A 13,215-nucleotide genomic window follows, 5' to 3' on the forward strand; every position below is an offset into this window, starting at 1 on the left:
TCGTGGTGACGGGCTACGTGAAACTTAATTTGACAGGGGAAGATTGTTGGGTGTACAAATAAAATCTCACATTGGTAGATGAAAAGAGTGGGAATCGACATATAAGATGTAATATCTTAATAGTCTGAGGTCTTTTGGGAAAAACCGATAATATCATACTTTGAGAGTATCTGCGGACTGAATGAACCCCAATAGTATTTACATAGAATAGAAACCCAGATAGGAGGGTATCTTGCAAAAGCCAGAATTTGCTATTAATAAGAAAATTTATGGAAGTCCCAAAAACTGCATCATTTGGCAATTCTTAATAAATGACAAAATTTTGAGAATGCAGATAGAACTGATATTTTTGCCTAAAAAAATAAAATAATAGATATAGCTCACATTTAAGATTACAGAAACTAGACTGCAACAGGCAGCCCCAAGGCACAAAATCCGGTGGAAATGTATAGTCCTTTATTTACAAGACATAAGTTTTCGCTACAAGTGCTAGGAGATATGAATTCTCTTCATAACTATAGAATTCTCAAAGAGAAATGAAAAAAGAATGATTTATGTGTTGTGTAGAAATAATTAAAAGGTGCATGTTGCTATGGTGTTTAAGTTTCACTAAATTATGTGCTTAACTTTCCACAACAAATTCTTCTTACAAAAGAATATGCCAAAAATAACAAATGAATCCATAATGTAAAGAAATTAACAGGACAGAAAGAGGGGATGGCCTTAACCGTAATGGTGAACATTATCACCATTCTTGATGGATTTCTCCATTCAAATTATGTTGTGCGCAACTTGCTCTTCTTCATTGAGTTGGTATTTGGGGTTCAAAGTTCGGAGGAGAGGCAATATCGCCATCATCTCTCCAGAACTTAGCTTCCCCAGCTAATTTTCCCATTTACATACCGCGCCATGGCCAGGCTCAGCGTATTGTCTTCCGATTTGACAGTTCAGCTGAAATAAATATATCCCTATGAAGCGTATCCGTATTGGACTAGTCAACCTGTTCACCGATCAAGTCTAGCCCGACAAGCAGGAATGATATCCCTTGAAACAACAAGAAGTAAAAGTGGATTCCTTGAGCTGATAGGAGGCTCCTCACTGAAGCTGTCAACAGCAAGAAAGCCAAGGCCAATTCTTTTGTATATATTCTGTTATGCTTCTTCTTCTTCCGCGAGGACTTTCTCTCTTTCTTCTTAATTTCCTCCTTCAAGTCTCCCAAATTAGGCTCCGAAATACCTCTTTGATGTTTTGGTTTTCCCTCAACCAACAAGGAAAGGTCACCCTCAGAAGAACGTCCTGATTTCTTTGTTACAACCCATTCGTACGCGCTTCCAAGTTGGAAAAGCCCTGAGATCATTGCATTGAACTTGGTCACGGACATAGTGTTTTCGAAGAGAAGGTATGGCACAACGAAAGGGAAAGATTTAGGGGCTGGAAGTATATTGAGAAACGACATGGTGGCAGGAATGTAACAGACAACCCATGTCGGGAGTGTAGCCTCAGGAATGAACATGGTCATGGGGAGGATTATACAAAATAAGGTGAAAGAATAAAATGGCAGTATCAGCTTCCTTAGAAGGAAGAAAAGAAATATCAAGTTTCCCTTCTTCCAAATGCTTATCTGCATAAACAAAGTTAAAAACATAATATAGTCAACAATGTGCTAATTATCGTACTAGATGGATATTCTTCAAATGCATTGAAACCAAGTATATACATTTGATTCAATAATGGCAGGCAAACAAAGACGGAATAACTGCATTGGCCCTGAATGCCATCTATGTTGTTGCTTCCGATATGCTTCGTATGATTCTGGTAATTCACACTGGCACTGAAAATCCAAGAAAGTCTGTCAGATTCAAACGAAACAGATACTTGCTAGAAATAATAAGTGACCAAATATCGGTGAACAAAGTGTCTTGCAATGAAATACCTCTACATCATTGAGAAAGATGAATTTCCACCCGTGAAGATGTGCCCGAACAGCAATGTCCATATCCTCAACTGTTGTCCTCTCCATCCAACCACCAGAACCTTCTAATGCCTTAATCCTCCATACTCCAGCAGTACCGTTAAATCCAAAGAAATTCAGAAAAATGCCATTCACCTGTTGTTCCACTTCAAAATGAAATGCCAAATTAATAAGCTGCAGTCTTGTTAGAAGATTTTCCTCCTTGTTCACAAACGACCACCTTGCTTGAACCAACCCTAGGTCCTCATTATCCTATAATTCAAAATCAAAGGAAAAAATTAATAAAACAAACTACATGATCATATTCTAGACGCATAAATAATGCATCAACTGATCATACATACTGTACACACAATGTGATTCTATACGGAAGACAATATACAGGAAATGAAGATCATCACATGGAGAGAATCAAGCTTGGAGCTGGAGTGTATTGAATACCTTAAAATAAGGAACGGTTCTCTTAAGAAAATCAGGTGATGGCTGAAAATCTGCATCGAAAATGGTAACAAATTCATAGTCTTTGACATAGCTGCAATTCATGGCTGACTTAAGATTGCCAGCTTTGTAACCTTCTCTAATCACCCTATGACGGTATACAATGTTTGCACCATCCTTCTGCCATTTATGCACCTCCTCTTTGATCAACGTCTGAGTCATGGAATCGTCAGAATCATCAAGAATTTGAATCAATAGTTTGGATTTAGGCCACTCCAAACTGCACACAGCTGCAATGGATTGCTGATAAACCTGATACCAATTGCCACCAACACTCAATTTCCAGACCAACAATAAACTTAGAATAAGATTTGACACAACGACGACCACAACAACAACAACAACTATTCTTCAATCCAAACTAATTAATTTTAGCTATATGAATACTTAATATCGATTTCGCTCCATTTGGATCCGTTTCATTCCAATACTCAATAATTCCACAACATAAAGAAAATTAATTTGAAGAAAGAACAAATTACCTCTTTTTCATTACACATGGGGATTTGAACAAGAACCATGGGATAGTAACCACCACCATCACCAGCCTCAAGATCCACTAGACCGCATTTCAAAACTGGCCTAACATTCTTTATCTTTATCCAGAAACAACCCAAACACAGGATTAACCTATCCAAACTCTGGATAAGAAACAGGACAATGCACACATTGGCCAATAATTGAAGAGGGGGAGCAAGATATTCCACCCTAATTAAAACCCACATGGAATAAAGCGAATCAAACACACCCTTTACAGCTAATGGATTAGCCAATGTGTACAAATGCTGAATTTGAAACTCTGAAGCACTAAAGTGCCAACCTTTATAATATGCAGCTATCTCAAAACCTAACAAGATTAAAGATAACCAAAGGAAGACCTTTATACAAATATAAAACCGGCTATTAACGGTAGAAGAATCTGTTCTTCCGGTGGCAACACGGCGGTGAATAACAGAGCCAAGACTGAACAATGCAGAGGCAATTGAAGTTAAGCAACCTGCTGCTTTATGTGCCTTAAGAAGAAGAACCCATGTGAGCTGTTTTGCATTCTTGTTTTTCACCTTTTCACCTTTTGTTAACAGAAAATCATCATCTGATGGACTTTGTAACTCAACCATGGACCAGTTATTTGGGTTCTCCATTTTCACCACCACAGGGGTACCCCTTTGAATTTCTTTACCCCACCAGCTAAAGGATTGTGCCATCTTTTATGCCTTTTTGATGAAGACCCTCTTGGAAAATCTGGCCTAAATGTGTTAAAGATTGAAACATTGGGTTGATTGTAGCTCAAATGTGTTTAAAGAATGAAACTTTGTGTTGATTTTAGCTCAAAATGTGTTGTAGAATGAAACTTTGGGTTGATTGTAGCTCAAAATATGAAAAGGTACAAATTCTTGCCCAACAAATGCTATGATGATACCATTGAAGAGACAGTGCAAATGTAAAAGAATGATATTTACGTGGATATCGATATGGATATATATATAGAGAGAGAGAGAGGGGGACCAAAAGGGAGAAAACTCAAAAAGAATGAAGAGGCTATGATTTGGCAAGAAAGTAGGAAAGAGAGACAGTACTTTTCCTTGAATTACTCACAAATTGTAATAAGGGAGAAAAAGTGTGAAGAAAAAAATAATAGAATGTTGTTGTTATGGTAACAGCTTATTAACACGTCTTTGATTCTGATTCCAGTCTTGAAAAGAATGGAAAATCAAAATCAAAAACAAGAAATTCAATAGGTTCTTCCTCTTGTGATGGCTTATGAATTGGATTAAGGTAAGAAATCCAGTTTTTTTTTCTTTTTTTCTTGAAAGAGGTTTCTACCTATATATCAATCAAATATATATGTATCTATGTACATACATATAAAGAAAGTGGTAACAATAGTAATTTGGAAACAGATAATAATTACGCATGCATGCGCTTTTGTTCTTATCAGACAAGAAAAGAAGGGTGGAAGGAGGATGAGATAAAATGATCCTATCTATAATCTAATCATCAACCTTTTTCATTGGCAAAGACACAAGACAGAAAAAAGGAGTAAAAAAGGAGATAAAATATGTGTTTGAGGTTTTCCTTTATTTAGGTTTTTATTAACAAACTCATTATCTTTAAGAAGAATTTTTCCTTTTTTTTTTCTCTCGCTTTTTGTTAAATCATGGTAGTCATTGAATGGCTAATGACAAATTGCTTGCAGTGATGTAAATAATAGAGAATTGAAAATGTGCAACTTTTTACAAACTTATAGTTTTTACGGGGAAAATTCTTACTCACATATAATGTCAATATTATCGTATATAGTTAAGTGATAAACCGAAATAATAATACATATTATTTAACCATAAATAAACTAGTGCAAATTAAAACAATTTCCGTCATTATAGATTGAATATGGCGAAGAAAAACATAAGTCGAATTGTAATGTCATAAATTAAAAGCACTAATCTCATTGCCATAGAGAGGGAATGGTCATTTCAGAATTAGTCAATTTTCTATTTCGTCTTAACCGGCTTGTGTTTTTAATTTGTTGGGTGTTTTTGACTAATTTGCTTCTTTCACGCTTGGCCAAACAATCACGCATAAAACCAGAACTCGCCACGTCATCATATGAATCTCAAAAAATTTAGTTGTGGGAAATTGGTGTAATGATATTTAAACAAATTCTTTTCTATAATATTTCAAAAAAAAGTAAAAAATAAAAAATACTTGAGTTGCCATGAGAAAAGTGGAGCTATATTTTGTTGAGAGAGCTGGATTACATTAGAACGAAAAAAGTCTGGAAAATATAAAATCGTAACACACATAATTATAAATCTAGGGTTATTCGGTCTAAGCGATACAAATATTTAATCCCACTATAAGTTCTGTATTACTTGTACTGTTGTACATTAGTTTCCAGTATAAAAGCTTGCATTACTAATATATATAATCTCCTATAACTAATACAATTTGGCTTCTGGTATTAATAAAACACTGCACAAATTAGCATAGTTTAATACCCAAAAAAAAAGGAAGACAAACTGATCAAATAAAAGAGTAAAACTATAGATGAGACAAATGAGGCTTGCTCAGTTGGTAAAAGCACCTCCACCTGTGACCGTTAGGTCCTGGGTTCGAGTCATCATGGAAGGGAAATGTGAAAACACTGTAGATCCTCCAAATTTGGGAGGGGTTTAAAAAAAAAAACTATAGTTGAGTTTTTAAAGTTGGCACTATAAAATTTTAACAAACTTAGAAAATATTTTTACAAAGGTACAACAAATTTAAATACTTTCTATTTAATTTAACAAAAGTTTATTAACCCTAAGATATTCAAATATTTTGTTACTACTAAGAAGCTGTTACTTGCAGAAAAAAGAAAATCGAAAAGATTTCTAAATGCTAAACTAAGAATTAGTGAAAAAAGAGCTATACACTAAAGTAGAAAATTTAGTTAAAATAATTAAGCATTAATAATAAAATTAAACTAACAGATTATAATGATTTCAATAAATATACTTGCATGTTTTATCAAAATTTAAGAAAGAAAGAACCAAAATTTACTTTGTAGATAGGTTTATTTAATTTATTTTTTAAAGCTGATTAAACTATGAAATATAGTTTTTATTGTATTCAAGCAAAGAAAATAAAATAAAATAGAAAAAGGACTAGGAATAGAACATGAGAGTAATATTACTATTTACTATTTAGAACACTACTAAGCAGGACTTCGTCGTCCGCTTCCCGGGGTAAAAAATAAAATTTCACCCTGCGGACTATATAATTGGCTAACTGGTCCACAATAAGGCTATACTTTGGCATTGGTCGACTAAAACTCTTGTTCAAGAATATGACGCGTGCCCCTTGAGTTAAATGTTGTGCATATAATTACCTTTGTGCCCTTCTTGTACAAATCGCTCATCTCTTTACGCTTTGCGCATTCGTCTTCAAGTATTCTCCGACGGCATTCATCTTATCCGAACTCGGTGGTACAAATTTGCGATTTAGTTTCTCTTCCCATAGATTCATTTACTGTTAGATATTGAGTTAAATTTGAGAGTTCTCTGTTGCCAGTAAATTTCTTTACTTTCTATCTAGAAATTTTAGAATTAAGTGCGAAAACGTATTGCACTTATTAATTGACCAGTTGGGTTATCGCCTTCTGCAATTCCTTGCTTTCGGTCTCGTTTCTGCTTGTGCAATTGTTATGTACTATTTGTTTTATTTTGGTCAAGAGGGAACCAATAGCATGATGACGAGTATGGACATGCCGCTAGCATGGTGGCACTTTGCTGGACATACAAAGTTGCTTCATCGTCTAACTGGTATGTACTATCTATAAAATGATCAGAAATAAATCAAATAAGAAGTCGTCCATGTTGGTAAAATGGTGTTGTTGAACCATTATAGTCACCTTTGACGTAGTTTCTTTCTCTTTCCCGGAAGAAAAGTTATTCACTTTGAGTATCTTCTTAGATTTCAGATGTCATGTTTATATTTTTTTGGATATTGAAAAGTTGGCATTCGTTTAGGTGAGTTATAGTTTTATACTCTCTCTTCTATACATTGGATGGCATAGAGAAGTTATGCCAATTATTTTTTGCTGCATCTTGCACCTTGGCTTATTGTGATATTGTATTTTCATCAACCCATTAATAGAAGTGTCATTCTCCAAATAATATTTTATGTAAAAGACCGTTAAGTTGAAAAGAATGAACCTTCGTTTAGGTTATTTGGAAAATTCTTTGATTTTTGTACGGCTATTATATTCAAGAATAATTGTGGCTGTGTTGTAATATTTTGCTCGTTTTTGACATCAAATTCTCCATTTAACTTGTGTACTTGAACAGTAATCTGATGTGCTTTGGTGACAAAATTTGCTTTCTGAAATTTACTATCCAAGAGATGAATTTGTGTATGTTTGTTTTCATTGAACGTGAAATACGTCAAATTCTTGGACAATAGAGTTGTAATTGTTAATTATAAAGCTGTAAAAGTTCATTATCCAAAGCCACACTCTGATAAAACAGATAGATTTCTGGTGGGGCAAACAATGGTGTTGGGGATTGGTTTTGGGCAATCACAAGATACCCTCAAATTATTGCAATTTGCTCCTTCATTAGATGTGAACATGTACTGGTCAAACATGATGATAACCTTCTCATAAAGTACCCCTAATTACTTTTAGTTTAAAATTTATTGTTCAAAACAGGATTATAAAATCTGATACGTTATACAAAGTTATTTAATCTTTCTCCTTTTACACAACTGAAAGGTCGCATTGACTTTTGTTACCTTTCTTTTAAAAAAAAAAAAAAAAAAAATGGGGGCCAAGGCAGTGAATTTTAAACGAACAAGCAGTTTGAGAAGTAAATGTGATATATTTGCTTCCAACAAGAAGGAATTAACCAGGTTTTGCATTATCAAGAAGGGTAAGCTCCTCAGTCCATAATCCTTAAGTGGGAGTTTCCTCATAATAGGGAATCGATATAGCCATATTACGCAGGGTGAAGAGAAATAAATTTATCAAGCTAAAACTAAGTATATATATTGTCACGACCCAATTTACCCTCCGTAAGACTTCGTGACGGCACCTAGTCCCTACGGCTAGGTAGGCCTAATATTGCGAAAAAAACAACGAATTTGAAAACATAAATCTAAATCACTAACATCAACAGTAAAGAAGTAATTGAGAGAAATGCCGCTCGGGATATACAATAACTACTCCAAAAAAAAAAAGAATACATACAAAATTTTCCCAAGACCCGGAACATCATAAGTCACAAGCTCCTACGAATTTACTAAAAGTTTTATACATCAGTGTTTAAAATAATAGAGGAAGGACTACACAAAAGATAGAGGGGGACTCCTAGATCTGCAGACGCGGCAGATGTACCTCGAAGTCTCCGTAACAACAGCAGATGCACAACTAATAGCGAGGCTGGAATGATGTACCTGGATCTGCACACGAAAACATGTACAGAAGAGTAGCATAAGTACACCACAACGGTACCTAGTTAGTGTCAAGCCTAACCTCGGTCGAGTAGTGACGAGGTCAGGTCAGGGCCTACTGATATATATATATATATATATATATATATATATATATATATATATATATATATATATATATATATATAAAATGAAATATCCCAGTATGATAAAGACTGAAATTTAGCAAGAAGGAAATCACAGAAACATATCAGCACAGTGAACAGAAATAGCAACAGGGGATCTCCCGAGATACCGTCTCGTAGTCCCAAAAGTAAATGTGTAGAGGGATCTCCCGGGTTACCGTCCTGTAGTCCCATAATAAATATGCAGGGGGAAGAATATCGTTTTGTAGTCCCAAAAGTAAATGTGCGAGAGGATCTCCGGGGATACCGTCCCGTAGTCCCAAAGTAAATATACAGGGGGATTGTCACGTCCCAAACTACCTCCTAGACGTGATTGGCAGGTGAATCCCTTTTTCTAACATTTAACCATTTACACACAAACATTGAGAGAAAAAGTGCAAGTCTAAAGTATTATTAATAATTAAAGAGGTAATGATTATCGCCCACTACTTTAGTCAATTGATAGTAAAAACTAACAATCACTCAAATAAACAAAACTCTAGTCCAAATTCCACACTAAGACCATGGAGCATCTAACAGAGTAATATGAGTTTTATTGACGGGTATGCAAACCCCCCCCCCCCCCCAAATGACTAACACGAACTAAGCAAGTCCAAAACGAAAGCCTCCACGAACAATGCGGTGGCTCACCTCAGCAATAGGATCCACTCGAACAAACTCGTCAGCCACTAGCTCTATCTCCTGCAACGGTATCTACACATAGATGCAGGTAAGGAGTGAGTTATACGTAAATATAACTAAGTAAGATCCTCGACCCTCCACTTTAAATACCTCTATAACAAGTGTTAGAAAATACAAACATACTGCAACACGAATGATATAGTAAATATGATAATTATACAATAACTCACTATATGTGTATCAACAGAATTATTAAGAATTAACCAACAAGGATACCCACTAAGGACTTATCATAATTGCACAGAAAGAAATTTACCAACACACCTACGAGTCCACAACGGCACCACAATGCCTCAAATATGTAACAGAGCATACACAATGCTCGGGTGATGTACAAAGGCAAACACAATGCCCCAACATCATGGTGCGCAGCCGTATCAAACTTAACATCATGACACACAGCCGTATCGAACTCAACATCATGGCGCACGGCTGTATCAAACTCAATATCATGGCGCACAGCCGTATCAAACTCAACACCATGGCCCACAGCCGAATCAAACTATAAGACTCAACCTCATAGCGCACAGCCGTATCACACTATCAAACAACTTATAAAATAATATTTTTTTTTCTTTTATAAAATAATATATTTGCAACTAGTCTAAGACTACTGACTCTGCCAAGCGCATGCTTGTCCCAACACATGGACCAAGCAGAGAAAACACACTTTCAAAATGGATTTTAGAAAAGCAAGTATTAAAGCTTAAAGTCTCACTTACCTCACTAACGGAAAGTTCCTCAACCTTGCAATGTCTAGAACACCAACCAAACGACCTTCACTACCCTCAATCTATCCAAAATATTTAATAACACCTCCTAATTAGTCTAAGTAAATAATTTTCATTAACTTTAGGACAAGTCAAAATTAAGGTCAACCCTCGGTCTAATTAATAAAATTTTGTACCCAATTAAATTTCAAATGCGGAGCAGTGGAGAAAGCCGAAACAGTAGTTTCAAAAGTCTGCCACAGTGCGTGTCTCGTGTCTCTAACATACTTGATGTCATTATTTAATCATTACTCCAATCATGACATACTATTAATATACAATGTGTTTTCTAATTAAAAGAAGTGTAAACAGAAACTATTATCAGCAAATTTTCCCCCCCCTACACAATTTCACTTCTGTTAAATTCATCGATCATTACAAAATCTTTATGCTTCAATCATTATAACATTTAATGATGACAACTCCTCTACAATATATGGAATACGTAGTACTATTAGAAAATTGCATACCTGATTAGTTGTTTTTTTTTTTTTTTTTTTTACTTTTTCCCAGAAAAGATACCACACATAGTTAGATTATAAAAATCAAGTTGCAGCCTTCCACTGATAAACCTTGCGCCGTCACAGATATATCATACGTTCTCCAGCAACCTTTTTTTTTTCTTTTTCCCCTCTCAAGGAACCAAATATACTACAGTATTTTATAATTCCTTATGCCCTACACGTGACTGCAACAAGAGTATGGGCTTGGTCCATTTTTTTTTTTGTTTTCTTCTTCTTTTGTTTAATAATCTTAAGTGGAGTTACAAAATTAGCCACTGGCCAATTATTTTATACACTGTATTATGTATTATTATAAATTTTCTACCACTAACTTAATATTTGACCCAATAGCTATAAATAAAATTATTTTTTCTAATCTCACAATTTATAAATATATATAAAATACTTTCGGGTTATTACATTCTCCCCCACTTAAACAAACGTTCGTCCTCGAACGAGTTAGAAAGTGTACCTGATATTTCAAACAACTGAGGGTACTTTCTTTGCATATCTGCTTCAGACTCCCACGTAGCTTCCTCCGTTGGATGGTTACGCCATAATACTTTCACTGAAGCAACCTTTTTCGACCTCAATTGTCGCACTTGCCTATCAATAATAGCTATCAGACTTTCTTTATATGTTAAGTTCTCATCAAGCTCCACATCTTCTGGTTGAATCTTATGACTATCATCACGGACATATCTTCTAAGCATAGACACATGAAATACGGGATGAACTGCAGACAACCTCGGAGGCAAGGCAAGTTTATATGCCACCGATCCGATTCGATCTAAAATCTCATACGGACCAATATACCTCGGACTTAGCTTACCTTTGCGCCCAAATCTCATGACACCTTTCATAGGGGATACCTTCAAAAAGACTTTTTCTCCTTTCATGAACTCCAAATCACGAACTCTTTTATCTGCGTAGGATTTTTGTCTACTTTGAGTTGTCCGAAGTCGTTCTCGTATCAATGCAACTTTCTCCAAAGCCTGCTGAACCAAATCCGGACCCAATAGTTGTGTTTCACCAGGTTCAAACCATCCAACTGGTGAACGACACTTACGAACATATAGAGCTTCAAACAGAGCCATCTGTATACTCTACTGATAGCTGTTATTATAAGCAAACTCTACCAACGACAAATGATCATCCCAATGACCACCAAAATCAATTGCATAAGCTCTAAGCATATCCTCCAAGATCTGAATAACACGTTCAGATTGTCTGTCCGTCTGTGGATGGAAAGTTGTGCTCAACTCAACCTGAGAACCTAAAGACTTCTTAAATGACTTCCAAAATTCAGTAGTAAATTATGCACCCCGATATGATATTATAGAAATAGGCACACCATGAAGCCAAACTATCTCACGGAGGTATATATCTGCTAGCTGTTCTACAGTAGGAGTATCTCGTACTGGTATGAAATGTGCGGACTTTGTGAGTTGTCCACTATCACCCATACTGAATCATGTTTCTTAAAAGTACGTGGCAACCCAACTACAAAATCCATAGTAATTCTTTCCCACTTCCACTCAGGGATAATCAAATTCTGCATCACACCTCCTGGTTTTTGGTGCTTATATTTTACCTACTGACAATTTAAGCAACTAGTCACATATTTTAGAATATCATACTTCATACCTTTCCACCAGTACAATTCACGCAAGTCTTGATACATTTTTGTAGCACCTGGATGGATAGAGTAACAGGAGTTATAAGCCTCTTCAAGAATCAACTGCTTTACATCACCCACCATGGGGATACATAATCTACCATGCCATCGTAACACACCTTCATTATCAATAGCAAATGACTTAACACCACCATTTCACACTCGATCTCAGAGTCTAACTAGACAAGGATCTTCAAATTGACGAGCCTTGACCTGTCCAACTAAGGATGAATGTGCTACCAAACCCGCAAGTAATCTGCCTGGCAATATATGATCAATACGCACACCCTGATTGGCTAATGCCTGAATATCCATAACCATTGGTCGTTCTTCAGTAGTAAATCGGGCCAAGCTACCCATAGACTTTCTATTCAAGGCGTCTGCCACCACATTCGCCTTTCCCGGATGATATAAAATAGTAAGATCATAATCTTTAAGTAATTCTAACCACCGTCTCTGCCTCAGATTCAGATCTCTTTGCTTGAATATATATTGTAGACTCTTGTGATCAGTATATATTTCACACAGCTCACCATAAAGATAGTGACGCCATATCTTAAGTGCAAATACGATCGCAGCCAATTCCAAGTCATGAGTTGGATAATTCTTTTCATGGTTCTTCAGCTGTCGAGAAACATAAGCTACTACCTTGTCATTCTGCATCAGAACACAACCCAAACTAACTCGAGACGCATCACAATAAATGGTAAAACCCCCTGCACTTGTAGGTAGTGTCAAAATCGGAGTTGTAGTAAACGCGGTCTTCAATTTCTGAAAACTTTCTTCACACTCATTTGACCACCAAAATGCAACACCATTCTGAGTCAATCGAGTAAATGGAGTGGCTATCCTTGAGAAACCCTCAACAAACCTTCTATAATATCCGGCTAGGCCTAAGAAGCTACGTATCTCTGTAGGAGTAGTGGGACGAGGCCAATCTTGAACTACCTCTATCTTCTTTGGATCAACTTGAATCCCATCTCGTGACACCACATGT

General features: G+C 35.9%; 2 protein-coding genes across 2 annotated transcripts; both read right to left on the bottom strand.

Moving 5' to 3' along the window:
* Positions 1-439: 439 nt before the first annotated feature.
* On the bottom strand, positions 440-4,518 carry LOC104238727 (probable xyloglucan glycosyltransferase 12). Its single transcript, XM_009793188.2, has 5 exons — positions 2,953-4,518; positions 2,414-2,722; positions 1,934-2,224; positions 1,718-1,831; positions 440-1,621 (listed from the first exon to the last, which is right to left on the bottom strand). The coding sequence occupies exons 1-5, from the start codon at positions 3,673-3,675 to the stop codon at positions 992-994; spliced, it is 2,067 nt and encodes a 688-aa protein (XP_009791490.1). The 5' UTR covers positions 3,676-4,518; the 3' UTR covers positions 440-991.
* Positions 4,519-8,293: 3,775 nt separating this feature from the next.
* LOC138879445 (uncharacterized) lies at positions 8,294-11,637 on the bottom strand. The gene is made up of 4 exons (XM_070159055.1): positions 11,013-11,637; positions 9,358-9,389; positions 9,217-9,279; positions 8,294-8,410 (listed from the first exon to the last, which is right to left on the bottom strand). The coding sequence occupies exons 1-4, from the start codon at positions 11,635-11,637 to the stop codon at positions 8,294-8,296; spliced, it is 837 nt and encodes a 278-aa protein (XP_070015156.1).
* Positions 11,638-13,215: the final 1,578 nt, after the last annotated feature.

Source organism: Nicotiana sylvestris, chromosome 10, assembly GCF_000393655.2.
Source record: "Nicotiana sylvestris chromosome 10, ASM39365v2, whole genome shotgun sequence".
Taxonomy (NCBI): Eukaryota; Viridiplantae; Streptophyta; class Magnoliopsida; order Solanales; family Solanaceae; genus Nicotiana; species Nicotiana sylvestris.